The 21,722-nt window shown below is 38.6% G+C and overlaps 1 protein-coding gene across 1 annotated transcript in view; it reads left to right on the plus strand.

Moving 5' to 3' along the window:
- FBN1 (fibrillin 1) overlaps positions 1-21,722 on the plus strand; it is a 183,542-nt gene that overhangs the window by 138,319 nt on the left and 23,501 nt on the right. Inside the window, exons 39-51 of the mRNA XM_087972672.1 lie at positions 765-833; positions 952-1,077; positions 2,908-3,030; positions 6,476-6,634; positions 7,091-7,162; positions 8,950-9,075; positions 10,734-10,856; positions 12,993-13,118; positions 14,195-14,311; positions 15,311-15,439; positions 16,087-16,206; positions 16,734-16,859; positions 21,453-21,602. Of these exons, the coding sequence (XP_087828798.1) occupies positions 765-833; positions 952-1,077; positions 2,908-3,030; positions 6,476-6,634; positions 7,091-7,162; positions 8,950-9,075; positions 10,734-10,856; positions 12,993-13,118; positions 14,195-14,311; positions 15,311-15,439; positions 16,087-16,206; positions 16,734-16,859; positions 21,453-21,602 (1,566 nt within the window). The remainder of the gene's footprint in view (positions 1-764; positions 834-951; positions 1,078-2,907; positions 3,031-6,475; positions 6,635-7,090; positions 7,163-8,949; positions 9,076-10,733; positions 10,857-12,992; positions 13,119-14,194; positions 14,312-15,310; positions 15,440-16,086; positions 16,207-16,733; positions 16,860-21,452; positions 21,603-21,722) is intronic.

Here is a 21,722-nt window from a genome sequence, read left to right on the forward strand (position 1 = left end):
ACATACAACGAACGGTTGCAGGAACTGGGCTTGGCTAGTCTGGTGAAGAGAAGGACCAGGGGAGACATGATAGAGGTCTTCCAATATTTGAGGGGCTGCCACAGAGAGAAAGGGGTCAAGCTATTTTCTAAAGCTCCTGTAGGCCAAACAAGGAATAATGGATGGAACCTGAACAAGGAGAGATTTAACCTGGAAATAAGGAGAAACTTTCTGACAGTGAGAACAATCAACCAATGGAACAGAAGTTTCTTTTGGAAGTTGTGGGAGCTTCATCACTGGAGGCTTTCAAGAAGAGATTGGACTGCCCTTTGTCAGAAAAGGTGTAGTGTCTTCCGCTTGGGTGGGGGGTTGGACTAGATGACCCACAAGGTCCCTTCCAACTCTGATTATCTGTATCTGTATCAGTATATCTTGTGGGCTCGAAGGGACTCAAGACTGATGACACGTTTGACCCCTCCTTCGAGCTCAGCCTCTCCTAGAAGGACAATCTGTTGACTTTGAAACAAAAAATGAGAGATGTATTTGAAAATAAGAACGAGAATGGCGAATTTAATTTGGGGGCATTAAATGAATTGAATTGAGGATGCGTGCATATCTAGTGAATGTGTTAAATGAGGGTAATGCTTGTTTTCATTCAGGGAATCTTCCATTTGAAGGACTCGGGGTTGGAAGAAGCATGCCGAAAGGAGAAAAATATTGTAATGACTCTAACTTTTCTTGCAAAGCAAGAATGCTGGATTAATAATATTGGTTTCCTTTTTTAGCTGATTACAAGCTATTGTGTCCAGGAGGAGAAGGATTTCGACCCAATCCCATTACTGTCATTTTGGAAGGTAATGCCTGCTTGTGTTCTCTTTTTCTAGACATCCTACTATTACATTGATTATTCTTAGCCAAGCTCTGTTGGTTTGATGTTCTAACAAAATGCGGTGTCTAATTTTATCTGAACAGATATTGATGAGTGTCAAGAACTCCCTGGACTTTGTCAAGGAGGACAATGCATCAATTCATTTGGTAGCTTTCAGTGCCAGTGTCCATCTGGGTACTATTTGAATGAAGAGACACGAGTATGTGATGGTAAGCAAATCACCAATGTGTTGCTGTGTATTAAGGATTCTAGCTAAATGCCTCTTTCAACATTATGCCTGGCAATCATTTGGGGCTCGAGACTTATGACACGTTTGACTCCTCCCTCGCGCTTAGGAAGTTGTCAGGTGTGAACAACCAGGTCCATATGTGTAGAGTTCAATTTGCTACTTTATTGCCCAATGCCTATTTCAAAGGATCTTCTCAGACAGGCAGTTAAGATAAGATTCAGGGACATTCAAGAAGGCTCAAACCTTGCCTTTTTGTGCTTACCAAAGAATTCTAGACTAATTCCCTGCTTGACTCCTCCCCCTGGTTTTGCCAGTTTCTCTCTGACAAAAGTATAGCTATCAACACATAGCACATAGTTAGTTACATGCCCCTCTGTAAAGGAGGGGAAAGAGCCACTTTCAAAGCACACAATAATTCTCCAAAATATATTAGAAGCATGCTGAACTATAGAAGCAAAATTAATATTAGTTAATTCAAAGTTAGCGTAAAATATCCACTGACCTTTTCAAGCATCTTTGCCCATTCCTCTAGACTCCCTTGCTTTCTTCATCTGTTATAGATTTTACACTTCCTTTACTTAGGGTCTTAACAGTATAGTTTCCTTCAATACAATATCACCTTTCAGTTAATCCTGAGAAATGCTTTAAGGGTAGAGGATGTGATTATTAATTCCATTGATTTGGGAATATAGATTTATTACTCCTTTTTACCCATATATGACTCACTCTAAACCACTATTGCTGGCTGTGGAATTCTGGAAGTTGCCAAGGTTGAGAAACACTGCTCTAAACAGTATTTGAGATCTTGAGTATCCTGAACAAATCCCAGTCCAGCTAGTCTTTGATTTCAGTAGGTACTAAATAACAGTGACAAAATATATGTTGAAAAAATGCTGTTATTTTATTTTCAACATCCAAATCTCTATTTTAGTTGTAGCAATAGGACTGGATTCAGCTATGAAATAATTAAAAATCTCTTAAGCATATGGCGATTTCTTTGTCTCCTTAATAAATGATTGTTAACTCACATGGACTTGGACAACAGGCAGTCTTCAGCTGCAACGAACCATCCTTCCTTCCTTCCTTCCTTCCTTCCTTCCTTCCTTCCTTCCTTTGTCCATCCATCTCTTCCTTCCTTCCTTCCTTCCTTCCTTCCTTCCTTCCTTCCTTCCTTCCTTCCTTCCTTCCTTCCTTCCTTCCTCCTTCCTCCCTCCCTCCCTCCCTCCCTTCCTTCCTTCCTTCCTTCCTTCCTTCCTTCCTTCCTATGTCCATCCATTCCTTCTCTCATCCCTCCCTCCCTCATGCTCTATTCCTTCCTTCCTTCCTTCCTTCCTTCCTTCCTTCCTTCCTTTGTCCATCCATCTCTTCTCTCCTTCCTTCCTTCTTTCCTTCCTTCCTTCCTTCCTTCCTTCCTTCCTTCCTTCCTTCCTTCCTTCCTTCCTCCCTCCCTCCCTCCCTTCCTTCCTTCCTTCCTATGTCCATCCATTCCTTCTCTCATCCCTCCCTCCCTCATGCTCTATTCCTTCCTTCCTTCCTTCCTTCCTTCCTTCCTTCCTTCCTTCCTTCCTTCCTTCCTTCCTTTGTCCATCCATCTCTTCTCTCCTTCCTTCCTTCCTTCCTTCCTTCCTTCCTTCCTTCCTTCCTTCCTTCCTTCCTTCCTTCCTTCCTTCCTTCCTTCCTTCCTATGTCCATCCATTCCTTCTCTCCTCCCTCCCTCCCTCATGCTCTATTCCTTCCTTCCTTCTTTCCTCCCTTCCTCCCTCCCTCCTTGTTGTCAATCTGAACTACTAGCTTTGTATTTTCCTTGCAGATGTTAATGAATGTGCCACAGTTGGTATCTGTGGCCCTGGAACCTGTTACAACACCATTGGAAATTTCACCTGTATTTGTCCTCCGGATTATCTGCAAGTCAACGGTGGAAATAATTGTATGGGTAAGGTTGCCTCCATTTCTTTTTCCAGATTAAAAAGTTGTTTACTGTTTTTATTTAATCCAATCAAAGGGGGTGGGGGGGAAATCCTCTGAAACAAATCATGTTGCTTCCCTAACTTTTTGGGAGCAGAGAGAGGTGGGAAAGCAGGATAGGTTTTTTAAAAAAAACCTAAATGTAACTTAGATCATATTATCTTAGGAGTCCAGCCACTTACCCCCCAAATAGTGAGAATGACTGAAAGATTGACTCCAGGATTTATTATAAGGACTCTTGTATGTTGAACATTTCTTTGGGCCCATTTTTGTGCACATGCAAATCACGGGCTGCCATGTTTGTGCATGTACAAAGATGCAAACATGGTAATTCCTGTGTTTTGTAAAGTCAACATTTGTGGAAATCTCATCTTATATAAAATCCTTGTATCAAGGAAGCACCCAAACCCTTTTCGAATAAAACAGACACGAACCAAAGGGAACAGAAACCTTTTAATGATTCTTACGAATCCCCGGTTAAAAGGCTGCTGCAAACTTATTAACTTCGATAAGCACGAGCCTCGCCAAAACTGTGCGAAGCTGCCAAGAATAACAGATAAGGTTACCTAAAAATATTTTACAACACAAGAGTCTTCAAATACCAACAAAGATACTGCAATGTCCATGAGGCTCGAGTTTCAAAACGTGTTTGCTTCCTGCAAAGAACGTCCGATTCACAGCTAGTTTTTATTTTCTTGAAGGAGGGGCCATTACCTTGCAGCCTTACTCCCGAGTCGCCCGTGTTGCTGCAGCTGCTCTTTCCTGCAAGCAGCCGTGAGCTCATGCGCACTTGGCACAGGCTCCTCGGGAACCTCCTCATTGCTGCTGCCAGCCCCCACAATCTCTGAAGGCAGCAGTCCACTCCCTGATGGTCCTGGCCCCTCATCTGGGTCCTCGCTCTCCTCAGCTGTCTGCACCTGCTGCTGGCTAACCACAACACACAATCAATGGAGCAGAGCAGTAGACTGTTTGAGAGGGTCCTTAGAGCTTGCTTGTTTTCTTGCAGATATTTCATTACCCAAACTAGGTAGCATCATCAATGCAAGTAAGGAGTAGACCGCTTCCAACCTGATCTGTAGAACAGGTAGTCATTGGGACCAGAATTTTCACTGCTACACAAGATTAAGTTAATCATGCCTGACTTTATGACCCTTTTGCCATGATTGTTAAGTGAATCAGATGGCCCTTAAGCCAATCCACTTCCCCATTGACTTGGCTTGTTGGAAGCCAACTGAGAAGGTCGCAAGTGGCGATCACGTGACCTCCCAGGCTGCTGCCACAGTCATAAGTATGAGGACCATTTTAAGCCATCTTTTGAAGGGCCATTGTAAACTTTGCTAAATGAATGGTGGTCAGTCAATTGTAATTCCCACTAGATAAATTAAATTGCAAATAATGGATCTTGTTTCTATATCTATTTAAAAACAAAACAAGGACCCTCTCTTCTTCCAGCTTATATCATGGTTATTAATGTAGCATCAACTGAATCATCTGGTAATTTTAAGTAGAACTGAGCAATCTTTTGTGGTTCAGTTGGGTGTAGTGAATAATGTTGTGAGTTCCAGGAAGGGTTAAGTCCCCGCAATTCAATCAATAAGATGTGGTGCATAGATCAGGTAAAAACAAATTCCTCCAAGATGCAAAATGTAGTGAACAACCTTGTTATTTCAGGATTTACCTTCTTATTCGGTGCTTGTTATTTTAGTCTTACCCTTCTGCTTAATTTTTCTTTCCATTTTTTTGAAATTCCAAACTGAAATGAACTCAACATGTATAAGCAAAGCTAAGCCAAAAACCATGTGGCGTCCTCTTCCAACATTTTTCCAGAAGGATATGAAATCATAAATGGAGCAAGGTTTTAAAGAAATGGTTGACGAACACTCGCATGTGTTCTTCTGCCAAGGTTTTGGGGCCCCCTTGAAGAACATGTTCCACATTTCATAATTAGGAAGTCCGGTGACATTCGTGGGATTTTGGATGGTTCTGCAAGCAACACATTTTTCCATAGATGATGATGTAACTTTACAGTCGTCGTCAAAATTGCAGCCCGACAGTTGTGGATTGCAACAGCTTCCCTTAAACAGGAAAATGAGTAAAAAAGAGAAGAGGTGGCTTCAAAGAAAGGACTGACTCATAAAGCTAGCATGTTTTGTCTTTTAAAGGAAGGCTCAACCAAGATTCTTGGTGTTGGAAAAAAAAATCAGAGTACAAATGCCATCCCTTGCTTTTCATAAAAATCAATTTTGCATATAACGTACTGAAATTAAGGCAGTTGCAATTATGGAAGAACATTACTCTGTGTGGGTTCTGTGCATTTGTTTGCATGGGAGTGCAGGGGTGGGTGGGAGAGGTTGCATAAAAGATCTTCTCAGCAGACTGTATCCCAATGCAGGTAGTCCTCGACTTACAACAGTTCATTTAGTGACAAAGTTGCAACGGCACTGAAAAAAATGACTTAGCACCATTTTTTACACTTATGACCATTGCAGCACACCCTCATGGTCACGTGATTTACATTTGGATGCTTGGCAGCTGACTCATATTTATGTTGGTTGCCATGTCCCATAGTTATGTGATCCCATTTCATCAGGAAGGAAGGAAGGAAGGAAGGAAGGAAGGAAGGAAGGAAGGAAGGAAGGAAGGAAGGAAGGAAGGAAGGAATAGAGCATGAGGCCGGGAGGGTGGGAGGAAGGAAGTAAGGAGAAAAGGGATGGATGGATGAATGGATGGATGGATGGATGGATGGATGATAGAAGGAAGGAAGGAAGGAAGGAAGGAAGGAAGGAAGGAAGGGAAGGAAGGAAGGAAGGAAGGAAGGAAAGGAAGGAAGGAAGGGGAAAGGGGATGGATGAATGGATGGATGGATGGACATAGGAAAGAAGGAAGGGAAGGAAGAAAGGAAGGAATAGAGCATGAGGATGGGAGGGTGGTAGGAAGGAAGGTAGGAGAAAAGGGATGGATGGATGAATGAATGGATGGATGGACATAGGAAGGAAGGAAGGAAGGAAAGGAAGGAAGGAAGGGGAAAAGGGATGGATGAATGGATGGATGGATGGACATAGGAAGGAAGGAAGGAAGGAAGGAAGGAAGGAAGGAGAAAGGATGGATGGATGAATGGATGGATGGACATAGGAAGGAAGGAAGGGAAGGAAGGAAGGGGAAAAGGGATGGATGAATGGATGGATGGATGGACATAGGAAGGAAGGGAAGGAAGGAAAGGAGAAAAGGGATGGATGGATGAATGAGTAGATGGATGGACATAGGAAGGAAGGAGAAAAGGGATGGATGGATGGATGGATGGATGGACGGATGGACATAGGAAGGAAGGAAGATAAGGGGCTTTGTGAGGATGATTGAGGATGAGGATGATGAAGATGATGGACCACTAATATGCTTCTTCTCCCTTGTTGCAGATATGAGGAGAAGCCTCTGCTACAGAAACTACAATGCTGACAATCAAACTTGCGATGGAGAACTGCTTTTTAACATGACCAAAAAAATGTGCTGCTGTTCTTACAATATTGGACGAGCCTGGAACAGACCGTGTGAACAATGCCCCATCCCAAGCACTGGTTTGTACTGGGATTAAAGGGGAGGGAGGGAGAGAGAGAGAGAGAGAGAGAGAGAGAGAGAGAGAGAGAATATGTAGCTGTTATGCTCTTCCAGCAATATACCACTGTCCACTGTAGTAATTTATTTACCATATAGCTAAAATGGGTATATAAACAACTATTAGTGCCACTTGAATTGTTTCAATGTCATGAAAGAGTTGTTGCCTCTATCCAATTTGGTGATCTTGGACCCATCACTGAGAACCTAAACTACCCTGTTGCCAATAGCTATATTGCTCTCTTAAAAAAGATATTGCAGAACAGGTATCTAATAATGATTTTATTATATAAACATAAATAGATGCACATTAAACAGTTGCTATAAGAGTTGGCTGGAGAAGAAGCGTTGTTGTTTCAGTGGATTATTATTATTTTTTAATATGGAGTTCTTCCTCTCTTTTTTTTTTATCATTTTAGATGAGTTTTCAATTCTCTGTGGAAGTCAAAGGCCTGGTTTCTTTATAGACATCTTTACAGGACTGCCCGTCGGTGAGCTACATTCTAAACAGATTTATTTTTAATCCTCATGAGGGGAAGGGAGATATAATTTTGTCCTTTTCTCGGGAAGTTCTCAAGACTAAACAACACAGTAGGACCCAGCCAATGCCAGTCTACCCGTTCTCCTTGGGGAGGTGAGGTCCTCTCCTAGCTGGCATCTTATAATCCCCCCTGGCTTGGGGTTACAGGCAGTAGAAAAACTGGAGGATGTTAAAAACAACTTCAACCCAACATAGGTGGAAAGATTCTCGAACGGCTGCCAATCCATTCTGGGTCAAGGCAGGTGGGGGGGGGAAAGCTAGGCGTTTTTTTTTCTTTTTAAAGCCTAAGATTTTTATCTAACCTTTCACCATCGGTTCCTGAGGGCATTGTGTTGGAGGCGAGGGTGGGAAGGCATTTTGTTTGTGTGCCCTTTGACAGAAAGGCTGGGGGGGGGGGGGAGAGAAGATTGAGACAGATAATATTTTTCACACAGTATAAGTGGGGAAACGGTTCAGGAATCTCAACCCTAATGGGAAAACCCGAGGAATTCGTGGGAACGAAGCCAACGGTATTCTTAGAATTCCCTTCTGTCTTTTTTTTTTTAAAAAAAATTAAATTATTATTATTGTTATTCTGTTTTGCAAGTAGTTTTTTATTTTTATGTCTTTAAATACATCTTTAGGTGAACAGTGTGGTTCCAGGCATTTTACGTTTTAAATCAAACATGACCATAATCGTAGATACAGCCTTTTTGTCTAATTTCACATCATTATCTACATTACCAATTTCCCTTTTTATATTCTCATACATTACTTTATATCAATCTCTTTATTCTTAATCATTCTCTATATCCATTAGTCATATGTTCTTATATTCATCATGTTTGTAAATTTTATCAAATCATATAATTTCATTAGTTATTCACTAATTCATCTTAATTTATATTATCCAATATTTTATCCCTTTTTAATACTACTTTTGCCACTGTTTTATATATCTATCTATACCTATACCTATATCTATATCTATATCTATATCTATATCTATATCTATATCTATATCTATATCTATATCTATATCTATCTATCTATCTATCTATCTATCTATCTATCTATCTATCTATCTATCTATCTGGATATTTGGTTATTCGGGTTTTCTCCCGCATAAAATTGGAAGTATTTAGGCTAGATACTTCCAATTTTATGCGGGAGAAAACCCGAATAACCAAAGATCCACATACAAATACCCGCGAAAACCTCAGAATATATATGTATGTATGTATGTATGTATGTATGTATGTATGTATGTGTATGTATATATATATATTTCATGCACACCCTTCCCTCTAACTTCATCACTTTTACACAAATTATATTTTCCATCTTATTTTCTTTTAGCCAATTATATAAACTAATAACAATATGATCATATTTTAATGTTATGTTCATATACCTCATTACCTTATATAAGGTAATGAGGTCTATTATTATCATTCAAATAGGGAGCAAACCAGTGATAGAGGAGACAGAATTGTAGCAATGCTTAAGGGAGATATTTTGAGAGATAGGTCTTTCTTCTTTTTAAAGGATCATTTTTGGGCAGTGGTGGGATTCAAATAATTTAACAACCGGTTCTCTGTCCTAATGACCGGCTGGGTGGGCGTGGCCAGGGGTATGCACTTGGCCTCCTGCACCCCCCTGTGGTGCAAATCGGTTGAATCCCACCCCTGCATTTGGGGCTTAATTAGGTAAAAGTATTGTTTTAAACGTTGGCACCTCTGTTGTCTCTTTATGCAGATATTGATGAGTGCCGTGAGATCCCTGGGATATGTGAGAATGGGATTTGCATAAACCTGATTGGCAGCTTCCGATGCGAATGTTCGGGTGGCTTCTTTTACAATGAAAAGTTACTGATCTGTGAAGGTAAGGAGCTTCCGTTCAGAATCGCCTGCAGTAGGTAGAGATGGAAATGGCGCGGCCTGCAGCCAAGAAGGTGGGATTCTCAGAGAGCCTCCTTAATCAGCTCGATTTTGGAAACTGCATATTTGGGCTGTAGCGCCTCATTTATCCGTAAGTACTAGTAGTCCTCCTCTTACGACCTAAATTGGGGCTGGAAGTTTGGTTGCTAAGTAATAGCAATAGCATTTAGATTTATATACTGCTTCAAAGTGCTTTATAGCCCTCTCTAAGTGGTTTACAGAGTCAGCCTATTGTCCTCATTTTATTGACCTCAGAAAGGATGGAAGGCTGAGTCACCCTTGAGCTGTTTGGAATCGAACTCATGGCAGTGGGCAGAGTGAGCCTGGAATATTGCATTCTAACCACTGGGAGGGAGGGAGGGAAGAAGATAGCAATAGCACTTAGACTTATATACCGCTTCACGGTGCTTTTCAGCCCTCTCTAAGCGATTTGCAGAGTCAGCCTGTTGCCCCCAACAATCTGGATCCTCGTTTTACCCATCTCGGAAGGATGGAAGGCTGAGTCCACCTTGAGCCGGTGGGAATCAAACTGCCGAACTGCTGGCAACCGGCAGTCAGCCGAAGTAGCCTGCAGTACTGCATTCTAACCACTGCGCCACTGCGGCTCTTATGTGGTTAAGCAAGTCTTCACTGGAGCCAACTTTATAATCCTTTTTAACTCTGGTTATTAAATGAATCAAGCAGTCATTAAGTAAATCCAGCTTCCCCTGTTGACTTTGCCTCTCAGAAGGTGGCTAGAAAGATCACATGATCATGATCATGTGAGTGCAGGGTATTGCAACTGTCAGAAATACGGGCCAGGTGCCAAGCACACAATTTACAATCACATGGCTGTGGGGAGGCAGTGATGATCATAACTTGCAAGAGCGCTGGTGGCGCAGTGGTTAGAATGTAATACTGCAGTCTAATTCTGCCGACTACCATCAGTTCGATCCTGATTGGCTCAAGGTTGACTCAGCCTTCCATCCTTCCGAAGTCGGTAAAATGAGGACCCAGATTGTTGGGGGCAAGAGGCTGACTCTGTAAACCATTTAGAGAGGGCTTGTGAAGCACTGTGAAGCGGTATATAAGTCTACGTTCTATTGCTATTGCTATAATTTTGAGAAGTTGCTTTTTTTCAACATGGTCGTAATTTCAAACTGTTATTAAACAAATGGTCATACGTTGAGGACTACCAATAGATTAAGACAAGGCCTCTTTGATTCTTTTGAATTCCTTTTCAAAGTATTTGTTGATCAAAGAGGAATGCTGCTGTCCACTTGTCATATTATGTGGAAGGAAGGCACAGATATTGTGCAAAATATCATATTCATTCCCAGAGTCAGAGAATTCCATTTCATCCTTGCTAATATTGCTGGTCTACATTTTAGATTCAGTTCATAGCATCTATCTCCAGTTCATTAAAATTCACCTCTTCCCAGGACTGTATAGTTGCAACAAAAATCCTCCTTTAGCAGGTGCACAGTATGTCTGCTTTAATACTTTTGCAAATTTGAAGCTCCTTTTCTGAAATGAATCAGAAATAACACACAGCCTTCATCTCTAATACCAATTCTAAGATCTTTTTTTTTTTTTTAAAAAAAAAAAACACATTTCCAATAGATATTGATGAATGCCAGAATGGACCAGTTTGTCAACAAAATGCAGATTGCGTGAATACACCAGGAAGCTACCGCTGTGATTGTAAACCTGGCTATCGATTTACACCTGTTGGCCTATGTGTTGGTAAGTGCTAATGCTGTTTGTGCGATATTGTAAAATATGTAAGCATGCTAACTGATTGGAGGAATAGGGATACTTCTTTCAAAAATACACACAGGCACAACAGTTGCATTAAGACTCTCTTTTTAAAAATGGAGTGCCACATTATTTTGATCTTGAGTCTATACGTTGTTTTTTTCCACTCACAAAGAAGCCAAATAAACTTTGCAATGTTTATATTTTCTTAGACCGAAAAATTCAGTCACAACTAGCCAAAGAGAATGCACAGTCTTTCTTTCAACACAACAGATGCCAGGTTGTTGTTGTTGTTGTTGTTTTGCTAAGTGTAGAGCAGAGGTCTCCAACCTTGGCAACTTTAAGACTTGTGGACTTCAACTCCCAGAATTCTCCTGCCAGCATAGCTGGCAGGAGAATTCTGGGAGTTGAAGTCCACAAGTCTTAAAGTTGCCAAGGTTGGAGACCTCTGGTGTAGAGTACCCTGTTTTAAACATGTTCATATAAACATACTGTAATAATTTTTTTTATCTCTGCAGCAATGTGAGCAGCTGATTTAAACCACCAACCTCAAAATGTTTTACTACTATATATTTAAAAAATTAATTTCCTTATTTGTTTTGAAGGGCAAATTCAGTTTCATAGGTCCCCCTCTTTCTCTCTCTCTCTCTCTCTGCTTGTAGAGTAGCTAACAGCAATTAAGCATCAACCAAATGTCATAACAATAATGAAAATTCCCCATAATTAAATTCAAATTAGAATCAACTGACCACCTACTCATAAGGAATTTGGAATAATTTGGTTGCTAGCATCAACCTGTATCAACTATCAGCACCAGTCAATGATATTTGTGATACATTTTTAAATGTTCAGTTGACTTAGTTTCATGTTTAATGATGAGGATGATTATTATTATAAACTTTTATACATTAAACATGAAACTCAGTCAACTGAACATTTAAAAATGTATCACAAATATCATTGACTATCATTGATCATTGACTACTATTATTATTGTTGTTGTTGTTGATTTAATCTTCAATTCAGTTCACAGTCTGGGACTGGTAAAAACTGAACAGTTCAAGTCCTAATCAAGACCTAAGAGTTGTTAAGGTAGCATATGAGTGTATAGGCAGGTTCAAGTAGGATGGTTTTTTTTTTTTTTTTTTTTTTTGCAAAGTCAGGATATTCAGGTCCAATAAGTTCAAAATTTCCATGTATCTAGGTAGCCCTTTGGGCATTGCTCCAAGGTCTCCCATTACTATTGGTCTAACCATTGATTTCTTCCTCCGCAATAGCTCAGCTTCAATTTGCAAATCACGATATTGTGTTATTTTTCTGTAGCTGTTTCTCCTCAATTTGTGCATCCCCTGGTATTGCAATATGAATGAACCAGACTTTTTTTTCTTTTGCACAATAGTGATGTCAGGCATGTTGTGGGCCAGATGCCCGCCTGGTAGATATAGTAGTAATAGTGGAGGTGGTATATTCGTTGGCATTTTTTGAGCTGTATTTGAGAGAAGAGTACCTTTTCCCATAGATATGAAGTTTTTGCAGGAAAAGGGTGTACAAGCAGAAGCAGAAGTGGAGTTTGACTTTGAGATTGAAAGGTTTGGATTCTTTAGGAAAATGTGGTGATTTAGCATCTTGTTAAACATTATAATTCTGTAAGCTCCTTCCCTGCAATAGAAACAGGAAGCTACAGGTCAAAAGCTGATACAATCAACAATGTACCTTAATATGTGTTGGCAGAGACTTTATTTCCCTGAATTTTGCTCAGGAAGGGAAAATAAAATGCAATATTAGCAGCTTGATAAGTGTGTCATTTTAAGTCACATTTGTATGGACAGATACAATAAGCTGAACTTGTTAGGAATACATACATTTTTTAATCCATTGTACTGTTAGGATTGCATTAATTTTTCCTTACAATGCTTTAAAGAGGAACTAATAAGGTGCCAAATTTTTCTACTTCAACTTGTCATAGTTTTCTCCAAAATTTAAAGCTAATTTTGTGCTTTGTGCTCAAGAAATAAGTTAGCAAAATTTTCATATTTTGAAAGATTGAACTCTTTTTCAACTGTTTTTCCCCTATCGTTCTCTTCCTGAAATATTCTGAAATTTTTAAGCTTTCTATGATTACAGATCGCAATGAGTGTCTAGAGATACCCAATATTTGTAGCCATGGCGATTGCGTAGACCGTGAAGGAGGTTATACGTGTCGTTGCCACACGGGATTCAAAACCAATGAAGATGAAACAATGTGTTTGGGTATGTATGTATTTATATTTTTAGCCTTGTGAGTAACAGAAAGGCAATGTTCATTGTGGGTCATTTTATCAATGTGATGTAGATAGATGTAGCTCCTACATCAGGGGTGTCAAACTCATGTCGTCACAGTGGCGTCACATGACATATCAGGACTTTTTCCCTCTTTGGCTAAACTGGGTGTGGGTGTGGCCAGTGTGTCCACGGGCCAGGAGTTTGACAGCCCTACATGATCTGACTTATATGAGCCTTTAGATTAGAATTGGACATCTATGGCAACATTATGACTTGAAGACTTCAAATCCCAGAACATGGCTGGCTCAGGAATTCTGGGAGTTGAAGTCCACAAATTGTAACGTTGACATAGTTGCCCACCCCTGCTTTATAAGCTGGATCTATCCATTCCTTGGGTCAGAGTGGATGATGAACTCCTTGTGTGGTGTTGTGGTTTGTTGGATAGTTGTTGGCTTTTCCAGACTTCTCTTTGATTATGCAATTCTTTGTTTTAACTTGATTGTAAATTGTTATATTTTGTACGTTACCCAGAGCTGTCACAGATAAATTCATAAACAAATAAATTTGATCTTCCCCTTAAAACTTGCAGAAACGTCTTAGACAGAAGAAAGAACTAATAGTCAAAAACATGCCTGCAGAAGAATTATTAATAGTTTTCATGTTTCCTACAGGCCAATGTTTTCATGCATTTTAGACTTGTTCAGATCCCTTCACCACAGTTTTCATCATTTGTTTAGATTTGTAGCTTTCATTGTGAGATAGCTCACAATGAAAGCTACAAACCTTGATCTGGCTCACTTCTGTTTTGGATTCTGATTAATTCAGTTTCTCTGTCTCTCGTTACAGTATGGATGGATGCATCTTTCTGTACATAAATAGCATAAGACCTTTTATTTGTTTCTTTTGAAAAACCATATTTCTAAGATTCAAGATTGGGTCCGATTTCACCAATATGTCCGACTTAATTTTACCTTGACTCATGCTAGTGAACTGATTCGTATTTCTTTTTGAGTTGTCAACAATATGTACATGAAAACATGCTGAATTTCTTACTCTGTTCACAGATGTTAATGAATGTGAAAGAGATCCCTGTGGAAATGGCACCTGTAGAAATACAATTGGCTCTTTCAACTGCCGTTGCCATAATGGATTCATCCTGTCCCACAATAATGACTGTATAGGTAAGGAAACTTTCCAGTTGTGCAGCATAAATTTATTAGTTAATCATTTAACAATCATATGCTGGGTGGGGGTGCAGGTTTAGTGTAGGCCAATTTATTTTGGCAAGCAATTGGGAGCCCATCGTATATACATAGTAATTACCTGAGTAAGTAATAATAAGTAATAATGAATTTTTAGAAGAAGTAAGTACAACTCCTGCTGACATCTACCTACCCAAATCTTTATATTGTTTGTTAGGGCCATTCTCTATCCTTGTGGATTTCCAACACACACACACACACACACACACACACACACACACACACACACAATGCAGGAAGCTAAATAGGAAGCTTCCTTTGAATGGAGTCCTAACTCAAAAAAAAATGGTCGCACCCAATATCAAGGAAATTGGAAACATATCCTAGTTCCTTAACTTAAATTTATGGTAAGAAATTGCCGGACTTTGTAACAGTAATATAAAAGACCCACTCTATTATCCTCTAGAGTAGTGTTTCTCAACCTTGGTAGCTTGAAAATGGTTGAACTTCTGGATTCTGGGAGTTGAAGTCCATCCACCTTCAAGCTGCCAACATTGAGAAACCCTGCTGTTATAACAGAAGTGTTCTTTGAATATGGGTATATCAGTTAAGGTTCCTGATAGGTGACCAGATCATGCCTTAGATTGAATTCAGCCATTTTTATTTGGAATAAAAAGTTTCTCAAGAATTGTAAACCGTGTTTGGAGAATTGGAGATAGAAGGTGTAAGCAGGGCTGAATCAGTCTGCTTGGATGCATTGGGATGCCATTGGTGGAAAACTCATCTTTTTGTAAAGGCAGTTGTGGTTTGTAATTCTTATTTGCTTCAATTCCCCTCTTTTTAACTATCTGTCCTTTCCTTGCCTCTTTCTTTCTTTCTTTCTTTCTTTCTTTCTTTCTTTCTTTCTTTCTTTCTTTCTTTCTTTCTTTCTTTCTTTCTTTCTTTCTTTCTTTCTTTCTTTCTTTCTTCTCCTTTTAGATGTTGATGAATGTGCCACCGGAAATGGACATTTGTGCAGAAATGGCCAATGTATTAACACTGTTGGGTCTTTTGAATGCCTTTGCAACGAGGGCTATGAGATGTCACCTGACAGAAGGCTTTGTATTGGTACGTCAAGAAATTAATCAAAGTGTTTGTTGCATTTCTGTTTAAATGGTTGATATTTTCATATGTCCTGGTGAAGAAGATGTTCTACAGAAAGTGCAACTCTGTTTGGTGCTTTCTCAGTATATCAGAGAATTTTCTTTATAAAAGAAAATCCTTTTTGAACTTTACAATCATCTCACAGATTAGAATCTTTATTTATAATGTTTTAATAACACAGTTGGAATTTAAGACAGACATAAACATTTTTCTCTTCCAGGAAAAATATTTACAGGAAGAAAATACGCAGTATGGTATATTGTGTACAGTTGCTTTTTCATTGGCCTATAAATTAGTGAGAAGCGCCTCTTTTTTTAAAGCCTTGCAATAGTTTAATTTCATCTAGCTTGTAGATAAATTCATACTTGTGATGCAACAAATTGGAATTTTAGGGATATAAACAACAGTGTATCAGAAAAAGTGATGTTCCATTCAAGACCCAAACTACATCTAACTTTTTGTTAGTTGCATTACAAGTCTATATTGTTAAATCTTTTCTAGCCTATGGTTTTTTTAAAAAAGTTTTTCTCCTTGTTTTTGTTTTAAAATCAGTAGCGCTCGATCATATGAAAATAAGAACTCATTTTTGTTTTATGTTTATTTTCTTACAGATATCAATGAGTGTGCACTAGATCCTGGTAAATGTGCTCCTGGTACATGTCAGAATCTGGATGGAACTTATAGGTGCATCTGTCCTCCTGGATATGCCTTAGAAGAGGACAAGTGTATTGGTACGCAGTGGGGACTCAAAAGTCATAGGAAAAAAAAAGTAGAGCTAAAAAAAAAAAATCACCCCTTGTTCTAATCTTATAGCAAGCAACATTGGTCCTTTTTGGACAACAAAATCCCCACCAACTGGCCAAATGAGGTTCATTAAGAATTAGCGTGTTGATCTTTTCCTGGTATCTATTCATACAGGGTTGAAGTGTTCATAGTTTAGATCCAGCATGCACATTTCTTTTTTAGCAATTCAAAAAACAGTCCAGTTGCCTTTTGAAAAAAGCACCTTTGAGACAGCTATGACCTCCGTAGATGACGGAGAATCTCCATAGATCTCCATGATTTCCCCACTGTCCAGAGTATCAGAAATGTGAGACTGAACTGTGAAGAAGTGGCCACCCATTAAGTGAACAGATGACTTCCTAGCTTGAAATCAGGGCCCTGTGTTCATAGGACAGGAATGGTGGAGAATGCAGGTTGCTGGCTTTGCAAATTGTTCCTTATTCTGTTTATAATTCTAAGTATACTTTCCTTACAGATATTGATGAATGTAAAGAAGAAGCAGATCTATGTGTCTTGGGCACGTGTAGTAATACTCTAGGTAGTTTTGTTTGCTTATGCCCTGAAGGTTTTATAGTGACCACTAATGGACGAAGATGTCAGGGTAAGAGTCTTTTCTTTATTTCATGTAGATGCTAAATTTATGTTGTCAATTGTAAATTACAGCAGTAGATTCCCTTATACATCTTCATAAACACTTGTGGCATCGGTTGTTGCCACGTTTTAATTTATTTATTTAGGCAATTTATTACGGTCACCTAACCAGCACATTGTTACTCAAGGTGACTAACTAGGATTGAAATCACACACAAACCCAGCAGGATGATGACAATTTCAAGAAGACAGCATAAACTGTCTTGGCAACCTTATTTTTCAGGCAAGTGCTAAACGTGATTAGCCAAAAGATGGTTTCACTCAATCCAGTGGGATTTATTCCGTGTAAATGCAGAGGGGTTTGCACCCTGCATCTTGTTGCCAAGAGTACTAACCATATATTGAGTACTGAGTGTAACATCTGGAGAGGTAGACAAAATCAGTCTAGAAATCATTAAGTGGGTCATTTGCCTTTGTAACGAAGAAACAGTGGTTCTTTCCAGAATTTTGGGCTGGTGACTCTGCTTCAGCCTTCTGGCAATGTCTTCTCACTTCCTCTCACAGTTAATATAATTAATTATGCTAAAGATGGAGTTTATCAGAAATCCAAAACCACTTTGTGGTTTGGCCTTGCTTACTTGGGTTGAGGGGAAAAAGAAAAGGAATGTTTTGTGGTTTGATTTTGTAATTGAGTAAATTAGATATATCTCCTCCTTGTGGTTTTGTCTTTTCCTATTGAACAGCTCTAAAGGAAGTCCTGTAAATGGATTCCATGAGAATTTAATTTAGGAATCCCCTTATCTGGATGTCAATCATTATTTTATGGTTTAAAACTTTCAGATCTATAAGCTTAGAAGTATTGGAGAGCAATTCATTAATCTGAGTGGGGCTTTATATGCTTGCAGTAAAAAACAATAATCCTAAGTCATTCTGTATTAGTGCTGTTATTGTTTCTTACCATTTTGAAATATTTTTTTCCAACCAAAAAATATGATAGCAGCTTTTAGATAATTAAGGATTTTGATTAAGGTTGTCTTGGCAATTTTTTTTTGCCTTTCAGCAAATCTTCCAAAGTTAATTGAGTCCATCTTTCAGAAAGCAATTGGAAGATAAGGAGTTCACTTGAAATCCTCCTGCTGTAATTCTTCATTCTGCGATTCTTAACATAGCCTATAAAATTCTTAATTTTTTTTCCTGTTCTTTATTAGCTAGTGATCAATTTTTCTCTATTGTTCCTACACTTTTTAAAAAGATGGTACATTAAAATCTCACTGGTTTTCTTTTTTAACCCATCACTGTGAAATAATAGCAACAATAATTTATTCTAGATTCATAAACAGGAATACAGAGACTTATTGATACTTTAAGACAATAAAGCTAACAAGCCTTTAGTTTGTTCATAAACTCAATCTTTAAGAGATGGAGAATGAAGTATGGACAAAATTGCCTATTTTAAAGCTTATTCAGTTCTGTTGCATTCAAGTGGTACAAAATAGAAAAATATGAGCCTTTTTCTTTGACCACAGAAATCACTATTTCTATTTTAAAAAGCAATTAGGTAGTATCAAACTTCATTTAAGTCTGGTAGCCTCATCTGAGAAAGTATCTATTTATCAAATATTAATTACAGTAGATTGCTGAGATAAGTGAATTGTTGCTGGATATTTTCTTTCTTACTTTTTGACTAAGGTAACACATTTTTAGATATAACTCCATGTGATTCTCTGTCCAGGGAACCAGATGAGCAATTGGCTTACACTCAGGCTGTTTTCTTGCCAACCACAGATGCTGCCAACTGTATTTAAATATTTGCGGTTTTTGCTCTATTCTAGTGCTTAAATTATTTGACATGGAAGAACCTTTTGTGGTGACACAGAATTATAGTACTCCCAAACAGTTTGGACAACTGTACTCTAAAAAGAGAAAGAATGGGATAGCCATTCCAATATTTAATCTGATCTGATCTAATCATAAATCAAATGCATTTTATTAGAGTAAGAACAAATAGGATTGGGGAACTGATGTCAGAGAAACAACTTATTTGCATTCTAGGTAAAACATCATCAAGGCAACAAGGATCTTATAAACCCAGTGAACAAATATCATGCTTCTGTATCTTGAATCCTTTTGATAGTTTAAAGTTGAAAAGTCCGTCACTCATTTAAAAACACAGCAATCTGAAGTAGTTACTTCAGACCACAAATATACTCATTAATATGGGGCAAGGCATGGTCTCTTTTATCAGCAAAGAGAAAATAATTAGACTTAGTTCCTTTACTTCAGCTCATTATCTTCCCCTTTCTTCTTCTTTTTTTTAAAGTGGCCATATTTGCTTCCTGTAATCAATATGCAGTTACATGTAGTCTTCAACTTACAACTGTTCATTTAGGGACTGTTGGAAGTTAACATCTGCACTGAAAAAAAGTGATTTCTGAGCATTTTTCACACTTATGATCATTGCAGCACCCCCATAGTCATGTGATCAAAATTCGGGCGCTTGGCAACTGGCACGTATTTATGATGGTTCCAGTATCCTGAGGTCATGTCCTTTTGCGACCTTCTGACAAGCAGAGTCAATGGGGAAACCAGATTCACTGAACAACTGTGTTATTCACTTAACCACTGTGGCAAGAAAGGTCACAAAATGGGGGCAAAACTGTCTTGCTTAGCAGTGAAAATTTTGGGCAATATTCATAAGCTTCAATGTGCTTGATGACCATAAAATGCCTTATGCCGTGATCCACCCCGAAGTCTAGGTCAAATAAATAAATAAATGAAGGAATGTAGAGCTGGCTTTGGGGAAGGAATGTGCAAGCTGTTAAAGGATGACTTGACGACAAAAAAATTCACAGTGCAGTAGAGAAAGAAGGAAGAGTGAGAATGTGCCTGCCTGTGATTTTGTTTAGTTGGGACAAAGAGAAACTTGGACAGGCCTTCTAGGTTCTGTTTTTCTCCCTTAATAAATAAAGAGCATTCTTGGAGTCTCTGTTGGGCTTTTATCTTGATCTGACCTGCCTCAAAAGGATGACATCAACCATCCTTAATGGCACATTGGAAATCTGGAAGAATAAAGAAGAGAGACTGTCTCTTCTCTCTGGCTCTTCAAAACCATTTCTCAGCTATTGGTTAGTCAGTTAGTTGTCCAGGAATTTTTTAAGGGATTGGGGGGAGGGGGGTAGAGGGTGAAATCAGTCAGGAACCCACCCACCCCAAATTATAGGGCATCAGGAAACCAATGGTCTATATATTGTGTAAAATAATAAGTGAGAACTTTAAGCTTGGAAGCTTCTATAAAGCATGTTAACTGTAGCAAAATTAGAACCAGAATTTAATTGGAAACTCTGTGCTGTTCCAGCTGTTGGGGATTAGTGGTTATAGCATTGGAATGTGACAATTAAACAGAATAATATAGTTGATTCATTTATTAAAACCAGAATAGTGAGGCAAATATTTTATGATTGTTAAATTGAATTATCTCTCCCCAGAGTCTTAAGTGAGGGCATTTACTGAAAATGCAGATATGTGGTTATTCGTCGGAGTTTGTTGGAGATGTAGACTTAAATGTGGTAGATAAGGAATCCTGGGGTTAATTCCATCCTTTACGAAGACTTGATCTGGGTTGGTGATTAATAGAATGTAGTAAACCCTTTAAAATACCAAAGTTGCAGTTTTCAATTTAAGAATGGAGTTGAGAACCTCAGAACATTAAAAAATGCCTTCCATAAGATGTTGAAGGTCAGAAAATTCACAATCAGAAAATTTCTGTTTTCTCCATCAACTTGCCTACAGAGTTAATTCTAGGATATAAAGACAAATGGAACCATTTATATCTTTCTTATTTCAAGATAAATGGGACCAATAGTTTCATTCATCTTGAAGTAAGAGAAGAGATGGTAAAGGTAAGTGCTTGCCCACCATTCCATTTCTCCCCCACAATATAGCATAGAAATTTAATAAATAAATTTAAATAAATAACTACTTAGTACAGTCAATAGCAACTGATAATCATATATCAACATAGGCAACATATGATTTGAATGTAAGTATAGATGTGCTCAGGAATGGTTGTAAGAGCATAGTATATGCCTTTTTGGAATTTCGGGAAGGTGTTATAGGTATTTAGGATGCTATGAATGGAATTTGTCCATTCACAAAATAACTTTCAGGGCTCAGCAGTGTGGTCAGTTCTAAAACAAACCATGAGAAGGAAGCTAAGGAGAGGCTCTTCCATGTATGGAGAACTTCAATATAGTATATTTCACCCATCAGTACACTGGTACCTCAATATTCATCGTTAATTAGTTCCATGAGGTGCAATGAGTACCAAAACAATGAGTACCAAATTTTCCCCACGAAAATAATGTAGTGAGTCACAAAGTAGCCAATATCGACAAGTTCTAGCTTGAGCATTCAGTACCAAACAAACAATGAGTACTGGGACAAAATGTTCACATCCAGATTTGGTTGAGTACCAAATTGGATGAGTTTCAAAGCCGCTGAGTTTCAGGGTTCCATTGTGATTTGCAAGACATTCTTCATATTTTCAGTGAAAAATCTCTTTCTAATCAAATGCTTAACGGATGTCATGTTCTTAATTATTTAGATCTGAGGGTGAGCTACTGCTTCACTAAATTTGAAGATGGAAAATGTTTGGTCCCCAAGTCCCGGAACCATTCTAAGCAAGAATGCTGTTGCAACATGCAAGGGCAAGGATGGGGCGATCCCTGTGAACTTTGTCCAGAGGAAAAAGATGGTATATACACACAACCTCTTGTATGGTTACAGCAGTGCATGCTACTAAATGAAAGGAGAAATGAATTATTTTCTGAAAAAGACAAAGTGTGATGGCCCAGGGTGGGATAAAAAACAAACA

This window comes from Notechis scutatus, chromosome 11 (genome assembly GCF_049901735.1).
Source record: "Notechis scutatus isolate UNSWTSFEM ecotype Mainland chromosome 11, rNotScu1.2, whole genome shotgun sequence".
Taxonomy (NCBI): Eukaryota; Metazoa; Chordata; class Lepidosauria; order Squamata; family Elapidae; genus Notechis; species Notechis scutatus.